The 10,152-nt window shown below is 47.7% G+C and overlaps 1 protein-coding gene across 2 annotated transcripts; it reads right to left on the bottom strand.

Moving 5' to 3' along the window:
* Positions 1-2,552: 2,552 nt before the first annotated feature.
* On the bottom strand, positions 2,553-8,748 carry LOC542010 (outer cell layer5a). 2 transcript variants are annotated; one of them, NM_001111657.2, is made up of 12 exons: positions 8,489-8,632; positions 8,041-8,221; positions 7,176-7,447; positions 6,910-7,027; positions 6,149-6,823; positions 5,932-6,033; positions 5,607-5,807; positions 5,353-5,527; positions 4,964-5,235; positions 3,657-3,752; positions 3,125-3,533; positions 2,595-3,017 (listed from the first exon to the last, which is right to left on the bottom strand). In NM_001111657.2, exons 2-11 carry the CDS (start codon positions 8,128-8,130, stop codon positions 3,144-3,146), a joined length of 2,391 nt encoding a protein of 796 aa, NP_001105127.2. In that variant the 5' UTR covers positions 8,131-8,221; positions 8,489-8,632; the 3' UTR covers positions 2,595-3,017; positions 3,125-3,143. The 2 variants fall into 2 exon arrangements, with proteins under 2 accessions (XP_020407343.1, NP_001105127.2); XM_020551754.3 differs by lacking the exon at positions 8,041-8,221 and having other exon boundaries at positions 2,553-3,017; positions 8,489-8,748.
* Positions 8,749-10,152: the final 1,404 nt, after the last annotated feature.

Here is a 10,152-nt window from a genome sequence, read left to right on the forward strand (position 1 = left end):
CTGCCTCTGTAAGATCTTCCATCGTGACTTTGATCATGTTCAAGGGATGAACTTCAGATTTGTCTGGCGCCGTTCTCTTCGCTGTCTTGTCCTCCATATATAGCCCCGACTATGATTGGTGATGAGGGCGCCAATCACCAGCAGTTTGCCGCCATGAAACGATTACAAACCGCTCCCTAGCGGAGTCGCCAAAATATGTTGCCTCAATCTGCTCGCAGAAACAACAACAGTGATGGTGCTTTTGTTGTGCTTGCCGCGACCGCCAATGACTGTTTTTTTCTTCGTGAAAACAATCAAAGAATTCCCACTTTCGCAGAGAAATTTGGATGTTTTACTCACAAAACACCAAAGAGAAATAGAAAAGGGAAATAGATAGTAGATAATAGATCTGGACACAATAACAACGTGTTTCTTTTTTTATCTCTCTGCCCCCTTCGGCAATAGCATACAATACTGCTTTTATATCCTATCTCAAGCTTATCCCGAGACTTTATCCTAAAGACAAAATCCTAACTGATTTCTATTCCCACGCCGTTTTTACTCCGGTTTGCATGGCTTGCTTTGTTACGTATTTCCAGCCGCATACTCTTTATTGCATCAATAACCTTTTTACTTGTCTTCATTTTTTCAGATGCGTGCTGCACTTTGTCTTCGTACATCCCTGCATCACCATTCTGCAAAAAATCAAAAATCAATATCAACAGTATGCTTCACTAGTCTACCCAACGACGCTTGGCTTTTCTACTCTAGTTCAGGATTAGACTATAGGCTTTGATGGAGTGTCTCATGCTCGGATAGTTATGACTCTTTAGACACCATCTATCAGAGTGACGATTACCGCTGCTCCAACTACATAGACAATGTTAACCAGTCAGGTCACCAGGGCTCCACCTATAGTTGATGTATCTTTAGCACCTGAACCGACGCCTTCTATATCTCCTATGGACGAGACCATCGTGACATTACCTTCCTCACTTCCTCAGTATCATCGTCAGATCCCTCACAAATTCCACCTATTCCTGCCAGTCAGTCAGCTAGTTAACCAGTCAGCCACTCAGTCACAACAACTTTAAAAGGTGTGTGCTTCTTCAGATTTAGATGAGGATGCTCTTCTGATGCAGTTTGAGTATACACCTCGAAAGGATAAGGATCAGCTAGTTCTAAGTGCCAATAGAGATGTTGGACACACTTAGAGTAGTGATAGGACCTTTATTTTGTTTAGTTGTACTATAAAAAGGGGCATGAGATGAGTAACTCAACCTAGTCGGGTCTAGTTAGGGGTTTATGGTTTAGGGTAACCTATCAGAGCTCACATAAAGTTTGGAGTGAAAATCAAATAAAAACACAAAAAACCAAGTCCCACACATACTACAGTAGCATATCATCAGACGTGTTCGATACAGCACGAGATGCCACACCGGGTACCAGTTAGTTCTTGTGCTATAGCTGAGTTACATAGATGTGTCCAGTGTGCACCAAATCTGTTGCACGAGACAAGGCATTCAATAAGCTTGTTTTTTGTGCATATTCACTCCTTACACTCATGGAACATGTCTAGTGTGTCACCGGACATGACACTTAGTAAGCATGTTTTTATGCACTTCAGCCAAGTACTCATAGGACTTATTCGGTGTGACACCAAACGTGGCACCAGACAGAACACTCAGGGACGATGTAAATTGCACTCAATTCAGTTGTACATACTAGACGTGTCCGGTGTAACACCGGTGATATCACCGATCGTTTGTATAATAATGACTAGTTTCTGCAGAATTAATCGTTTGAGCAGAGCCGACGTTTTCTATGTCATCACTGGATATGTCTGGTCCACACGAAAATTCTAGGTGGAATACTAATGGCTACTTTGGCCCTTTAGGGATATATATATACCCCCTTATTGCTCTACAAGGGGTCTTGTCTCTCCAACAGATAGAGCAACCATTTGAGAGTTAGGGAGACCATTTGAATAAGTGAGGAGATTAGAAAAGTGTTGATCTTGCTATTAGCAACTTTATTAGTGCATATAGAGCTATTCGTGTGCATCCACCACTCACAATTGGCTCGTCATGGTCAAGTGAGAGTATAGTGTTTGTTAACTTTTGCGATTGGCATCACCTAGACAACTTGGTGGCGATTGGAGTGTCGTGATCACTCGAAGAGGTTGTGGGTGACCCGACTCGTGTGTTGTACACGGTTGCGAGTGGTTCACCATGCCAAAGTGGCGAGGAACCAACTCACAAAATGATGGTGATATATTATAGCCATCGATTTTAATAGAACCTTCGGAGAAGTGGTGTATGGAATCCAATCATTAGAATCTAATCCTGGAATGTGACTCAATTAGGCATTGTTCAGTTATTTCATTTCCACCTGGATTGGATGGTAATTGTGCAATTGCTTCTCTTCTTATTTATCAACGATGATATATTCGTACCATGCAAAAAAAAAAGTTGACGGAATTTGTATCTCCTGCAGCCGCCTCCATCGGATTTTTCACCCCTGCTGTTTCCGTTTTCAAAATTCTCTGAAAACAAGAAGCTAGAAGAAACTCAGTGGTTGAAATTGCATCGTTTTATGAATAGCAAAAGGCAGCTACGATCGAACAACAACGAACGGGCGCGTTTTAGCCAAGGCGCATCGGTTTACGAAATGACTGATCTACAAATCTTTGCAAATCCAAAAAGGAAAGATCAGAGGCAACAAATCTCTGTGTTCTCTAGCTACGACTGCGAGCAGGCACAGGCACCTTAGCCTGAACTACGGCAGCACCACGAACAATGAGGAAGTAAACCCTAGAAACAGCATCGATCCATCTTCTCCACAGCACCCGTACGTCCTTTCTGTAGTAGTTTGATTGGACGGCGAAGTCAATACCCGAACCATCCCCCCTTGCATAGTGGTGACGCCTTCTTTTTCCTTTCAGTATGAGCACCACACGGCAAGGAGAGTCTGAGGTGCGTTCTTGACTCCCCACTAACATTTCCACAAAACCTTGCTGCATGTCCCCCTTCTCCCTCCTACAAAACATTCAAACGGTTCAAATTCGACGTGTAATTGTATTTAATTTCGACTCAAATTACTGAAGCTAGCTGTGTATGGATGGCTACATGTATGTAAGGTATACCTCTATATCGCATGGATGGCTACTGCGGGTTGCCGGCTTCCGCACAGACGGCGGCCTTGATGCGCTCGACGGTGCAGGCGATGAGGCTGTTCACGGTGGCTACGGAGCCGAGGGAGAGCTTGGCGGTGGGGACGGAGTCCACCAAGATCTGGAACGCCACCGTCAGGAGGGACCCGCCGCCGCCAGTGTCCAAGCCCTCTCCGTGGGACGGAGCCGCACCGGCCGGCGGTGGTCCGTCGGGGAGGATGGCGAAGCCCGACGGCAGCAGGGCCACGTAGTCCGGGTCGCCGCCGTTGAGCACCACGTTCATCGCCACCACGTCCACCGGCGCGTACACCACGTACGAGCCCGAGGCGTCGGTGCAGCTCTCCTGGAGGATCAGCATGTTGCTCTGGTTCGAGTTTGCACTCTGCATGCGTAACAGCAGTGACAAAAAAAATGATTGTTAATTCAGGAATTTTTCTCAGGGCGCGGATCAAAATTGGCCACTAATTTTTCTGAAAGAAAATAAGGCACCAAGAGGAGCACTTACATTGACACGAAGGAGGGAGACACAGTTGCCATGGTCCCGGCCGTTGGCAATGTGAGCCATTTCTTGGACAGCACCACCGTTCGAGAGGATGTCCCACTGCAGATTTAAATTTCGTCAGGAAAATAGGTCGTAGCTCGAAGCACAAACGATTGACGTTTGGAGAACGCAGTATCATCATCGGTTTGAAACCGACTACACTACCAGCAGATTAACAATCATAACGGTGCCTGACGCCAAGGCAGTGCCACAATATTAGGGTACGTGCTCACATTTTCTAAAATCATTCTAAATTTAAAGGCGTTGAAATTTTAGTGTTTCCGTAGGTAGCAAAACGACTGACTATTTTATTGATCTCAAGACTTTTCTAAGATGCTTATTAGGCATGGATCAAAATAAAAATGAAAGTCAGCAAGACAATGTTACGTTCTTGGACTCCGTTTTCCTTTTTCTACTTGCTTCCTACTAATTCGTGTGGTATATAGCATATTTACTTTCATGAGCTGCAATAGTTCTTGAGATTTTGTTTGTTCTTGATCCCAAGTCTGTTATATGCCATCAACCTTATTTTATTTCACTTCAGACTAATTGAGGTTTGAGTTCAAATTTTATACAGTGACCGAGGATATATATTATCTTAAAAATAAACACTTGAAGTTTTTTGTCACTACAATTGTTCATCAATTTTGGCATCACTAGGGTTAATTTGGTATTAGAAGCCTTCTTACTGAAAGTATAAATGTAAAAAAAATTGTAACACTATCTTAAAAATAATAATTTAATTGTCATATCATATATAGTGACTCATTTCAACTTTGATAATCTGTCCTTGAGCCCTTATATATAGTTGATTACGGCCAACTTTTACTTTCTATGACGTCTTTGTTACGTTGAAAACATTTGTACAAATTCATTTCTGAAACTGAAAAAGTGTGAAATAGATCAGCTCGATCAATTTCTTTTCCAAAGCATAAATAATTCAGGGTGTTGATATCCATCTCAAAAAGCCAACTTCTTTTCCAAAGCATAAATAATCCAGGTATTAATATCCATATCAAAAGTTCCGTGATATGACGCGCCGTGCTTTCTAGTTTAGTATCGGTACTAGCCACGAACTAGTAGTACAATAAGAGTTACGTGACAACAGAGAAGCCATAGTTAGACAACCTTTTTAGTACCAGTTCTAGCCATCAATCACGTACCGATTGATGGATACACCTGATATTAAATGTGTCTCTTTAGTTTCGGCTTCTAACTGTTTTAGTCTCAATTGTATAAGTACCAATATAATCTGGTGCGCTGTGACATACCTCGCTGCGAGAGGTCTCATCGCGGAGGAAATCGAAGACCCTCTTGGGTGGGACGGGCAGCCAGAAGGAGGTGGCAGCATTGAGGACGATGCCCGGCGGCCTGCCCGGGTCGTCCACGCTCTTCCTGGTCATAACACGGACGTCCTCCGCGCCGCTTCCCGACAGCGTCGTCCACTGGTGCGCCGCAGACGCCGTCACGCCGCCGCAGAAGCTCGCCACCATCCTCTCCGCCAGCTTCAGCATGCTCTTCCTCCCCTCTATGCTTGTGATCACTGCATGCATGCAGTTTCATGGATGCACACCTCGATCGATCGGTCGTTGCTTAATTGGGTATAAAAAATCCACATGCATGGCATGGGTCATGGGTGTGCGAGCGTGGCAGCACTTACCACCGAGGTCGCCGTTGGGGATGTTGCTGGCCATGGCGCTGGCGAGCCGCTCGCACTGCCGGTCCAGTGTGCCAACCCACCTCTTCGCGCCAAACGCGAGGCCTGAATTGACCAAAGGCCTGTAGAGGTTGTGCACTGATCTGTCGTCGACCTCAACATGCTCCACCCAGGTCACCTGCACGAGATATGAACATGAGTTTCCATGCACGCAGTAAACTGGCCGGCCAACAAGAAGGAAAATGTTCACTTATTACCTTTGAGTAGCCATTGGGCATCTCTTGGATGAGGCAACCTGACGGCCTGCGCCGGCATTTGATGACCGGGCTAGGGCGGAGGCTGTCGAGCGAGACGTCGACGACGGCCCATGTCCCGTCCGGGTTGTTCTTGCAGTACCTCACGAAGTAGCTCTCGCGCGTCGGCACCAGCGGCGACGGCACCTGAAACTCCATCGACATCTGCAAAAAAAAAAAAAAAATGGCAACCTATACATTGTTAGTCATCGTCACTCTTCATATATACTTTGACACTACTGATCAGGGACAATGCTACAGGCCCTCAACAGGAATGGAAGATACACACCACTTGTAATGCACCATTGTAGCTCCCTGCCACACCAGTTGACAGCACCTCGTGCGTGGAAGCCCTCGACACGATGCTCGAGAACACTGCCGCGAATCGGTTCTGCAAGCAAGCAACGCAGATGATTAATTATTGATGAGTCGTCACATGGATCGATCATCGGCAAGCAGCATAGATCGATCAAGGAAACCCGTCCATCAATCAGTCCGTCACTGACCGCGTCCATGAGTATCTCGATGAGGCTGTCGCAGGTCATGATCACGACGGCGCTGTCCCGAGACGCCTCCGGACGGAGCCCGTACTGCCTCGGCCCGAGCCCAGCGGGGAACGTCCGGACGTACTCCTCCTCGTCCAGCTGCTGCTGCTGCGCCCCTGCCGACGCGCCGCCACCCCACAGCAGCGCGTCAGGCCGCGCCATCCGGAGGAGCTCGTCCATGGCCGCGACGGCCAGCTCCACGATCATGGGCTTGTCCGCGTCGAGCTGCCCGGCCGACACGCTCCTCAGCAGATCGCCGGCACCGGCGCCGAACAGCACGTGGTCGGCGCCGAGGCCCGCAGCAGCTGACTGGACGCCGTAGGCGCCGGCGAGGTCGAGTGGGGACCGGGCGGCGGCGGCGGCGGCGGCGAGCGGGCTGGAGAGCACGGGGAAGGACACCATGGGCTTTCCCACGTGCTTGGCGGCGATGCCCGAGATCCGGTCGATCTCGTCACGGAGGCGAGCGTTCTCGAGGCGGAGGTGGTGCTCGTCGAAGGACATCTCGCCGAGGGCAGCCGGGCCGCCGCAGCTGGGGCACGAGGCCGTGCCCAGCGCCTCCTTGTACCGCATGTTCTCGGCTCGCAGCTTGTCGTTCTCCGCGCGCAGCTGCGCGTTCTCGTGCCGCTCGTGCTGGTTCTGCAGTAATCACGTTGGTTTGCATTATCAGCAGCAACGTACGTCACGGAATCAGGAACGGTGTGTGTGCAGTAGAGCTTGCTTGCCTTCATCTGTGTGCGCTTGTTCTGGAACCAAAACTTGACCTGCAGCGGCTCGAGGCCGAGCTCCCGGCTCAGCTCCTTCCGCTGCTTGTCGTCCGGGTGCGGGCACTCCTTGAAGAACCTGACCAATCACAATTCACAGTCGTCCCCAATTAAACAATCAGACACGATTTTTAATGAATGAAATGAAATTATCTATCTATCTCGAAAATGAATCCTTTCAAATGGTGCATGCTTAGAGGAAGGGGAGCTCAAGCTATCGTTCTTACGCCTCCATCTCTTGGATCTGGTGCTGGGTGTGGCGGTGGTATCGCTTCTTCTTGTTCGGCCGCTGATTGGGGTCTTCCTCCAGGCCATCGTCACCAGAGGTTCCGTCGGGATTCTCGCTGCAGGACTTGCTCTCGAACTCATCTACCAGCGTGTCAGAGCGGCCATGGATGAGGTTGTCGCTGCTATCGTCCACTGTGGTGGTGGTCGGGATCTGATCGAAGAGCTGCTGCTGGAACGCTTGCTGCAGCTGATGGCTGTCTAGGAGGTCAGCCTGCGATTCCAGCAGGAGTCAGAATTTAAGAGATGACACTACTGAATATGTCATTTGACCAAGTTAATGGAGCATTAAAGATGCAACAAGTTTTTTTTTTGAAAAAAAACACTTTTGGAGCAGTATTATGATGAATCAACATTTTTAAGCTACTTCCAAAAAACATTGAATGCAGAATCATGATGAATCAATGCACGAAGAGCAGTATGCATGTCGATTAGCTAGGGTGCTTCCATTCAGAATGAGAAGACAGGAATTTTAGCTTTAATTTTACGAGGATATGCCAGTGGAAACCATAAATACACGCACATATGTACAACAACCTATACTTAGCCCACGGAAATTAAATTAATGAACAAGAAAAATGTATGCTCAAGCAGGAGCATTAATTAAGAACACGACATGAAAATATACTAGCAAGGAGAGGGAAAAAAACTCAAACACTGGAAGAATAATCTTCTCTGGCTTTAATTTGTCACTGCTTTATTTTCCCCACCATAAAGTAGAACTAGCACAGTAGCTATAGCTACTAGAGAGAGACGACGGCTGACCCAGCACAGTCCAAAAGATTTCTCACTGGAAATAATCATCACCTGGCTTAAAGACAGCGCCGACGAGGACCCAAACGCGAAGCCATTCCGGCCGATCATCGCCGCCGGCGGCACGCGCCTTGCCGGCGTCATGAACAATGGCAGCACGTACGTACGTTCGGTCCTAGCCTCAGCTCCCAAACCCTAGCTAGCTCTTGCTCTCTACCATCGATCAACTTTTATTCTGCAAAGAAAGAAGAAGGGTACCCAAAGAAGAAAGATGCGTGTCACGCGTATACATATATATATATGTCTGTGAGGCCAAGCAAGTCAACCAAGAGAGAGAGAGAGAAAATGCAAGCGCGTTAGCCTAAAAATGTCCACAGATCACTGCTTACACGCCACGTAATATGACGTAACAGCGCAGGCAGCAGATCTAGGGCACGCACACGCAAGAGCTCCGAGAAGGACGACAAGAAGCCGGCTAGCTAGGCTGACAGGCGATCTGTACCTTCGATCCCTGTCTGTGACGACGCCTTCTTCCAGCGAAGCGTTGGTGATATCGCATGCAGGAAACGATCACGCACGCACGCACGCAGCTGGCTAGGCTAGGCTAGCTAGCAGGAGGCGGGAGAGCAGGCATGGCGAGATCTCGGGGAGGAAGAAGACGGCATGGTTGGAGGGGAAAGCAGGGCGGATGGGAGAATGTGGAGGTGGGGAGGAAGGAGTTATTGCGAGCTAGCTGGGGAGCGGAGAGCTAGCTAGCGGATGGATGCAAACGCATTTATTGGGAGAGGGTGCAGCGTTTATTGCTCAGGCAGCGAGAGGAGAGGGAGTCAGACACTCAGCAGACGAGAGCGAGCTAGGGGAGAGAGAGAGAAAGAGAGTGTACGGTAACATTTGGATCAAGGTAGAAGAAGCAGTAGAAAAGTACGTACTCCCGGTGACAGCTACTACCACTACACTGCTGGTACGCCTTCATGTATCGCCTGCCTTTTGTCTTGAACTTTTGCTGCTGCCAAATTTTACAGTGCGGCGGCTTAGCTGTGCATGCTCTATTTTTTTAAAAAAAAATATATAGAGGCAAGTATTCAAAGTTTCGACGAGCCGCAGACAGCTCATGTTGTTCATGTGAAGGCAGGGCATGCATGGTGCCTGATCAGGACGTCAAATGCTAGTATAATATTATGAACACTTCTTTCCATTTATTTTTTTCCTTAGTATGTAGCGTTTGTCCTTCCTCCTTGCACCTACATTGCATCCATCGGGATGAACTCCATGTAGTTATCATTGATCACTTGCATGAACTATAAATGTTATTGTCATCTCTATTTACTCTTCTCTTTTAATTTAATAGTTGTTTCACGTTTCTATATCTTGTGGTTATGCAATTTTTGCTGATGCCAACTCAAGATTTGCCTTCAGTTTCGTTTTGCCTACTAGCACTTTAGTACCTTAGGCGGTCTCCGGCCGCCTTTTTGTGGCACCCCTATCACACTTTCTATTTCAAATTTTACTTTAGAAATAGTGCAGTTTATAATGCAAACAGTGTTTTACACATCCATATACACGGTCTGCTGAGCATGACTTTAATATGTAAAACCACTTTCCATGCCCCTCTCAGATTTTTCTAGTTATTGGCCCCTCTTGTAAATATGAAGCTTTCATTTGAATCATCTTTTACAGTCTATTACAGATTCATAGACACCATTTCCCCCTAAATCATTACCTCATAGTACTCCTTATATCAGCGAGATCAATTACTACCTTAGGGTTGATTTGGTGACCAGGTAATTTGAGGGGATCCAGGTGACTAGGGAATTGAAGGGGATCTATCCTTCCACGACAGCGACCTATTCTTGGGTCAGCGGGCCCGCGCTTAAGAATTTCCCGTCCCTCTGGCGGTCCTCGTCGTATCGAGCGGTTGGCTTAAAAAGGTCGGTCGCAAAGATCCCCAGTGGGACGGTCGTTTGCCCCGATGCCATTTTCATTAGGGTGTTTGTCATTTCGTTCAAGACCATCGAATTGCTCCTCCATCCACCTTACCTCCTGACAGTACGCCGCCATCTTGCGGTCGCGGCATTACAACTACTTCATCTCATGTCCTATGATGAGATGAGAGTCTCCTCGGATATCTAGACGCCGAACACCCAACTGCACGACAATGTGTAGCCC

This window comes from Zea mays, chromosome 4 (genome assembly GCF_902167145.1).
Source record: "Zea mays cultivar B73 chromosome 4, Zm-B73-REFERENCE-NAM-5.0, whole genome shotgun sequence".
NCBI classification, from domain to species: domain Eukaryota; kingdom Viridiplantae; phylum Streptophyta; class Magnoliopsida; order Poales; family Poaceae; genus Zea; species Zea mays.

Bases quoted from the DNA above. Each gene is read 5' to 3' on its own strand.
- LOC542010 (NM_001111657.2), bottom strand. From the start codon at position 8,130: ATGACGCCGGCAAGGCGCGTGCCGCCGGCGGCGATGATCGGCCGGAAT. The intron at 7,028-7,175 runs GTAAGAACGATA...GTGATTGGTCAG, and splicing joins CAGATCCAAGAGATGGAGGC to GTTCTTCAAGGAGTGCCCGC. The intron at 6,034-6,148 runs GTCAGTGACGGA...GCTTGCTTGCAG, and splicing joins TCGAGATACTCATGGACGCG to AACCGATTCGCGGCAGTGTT.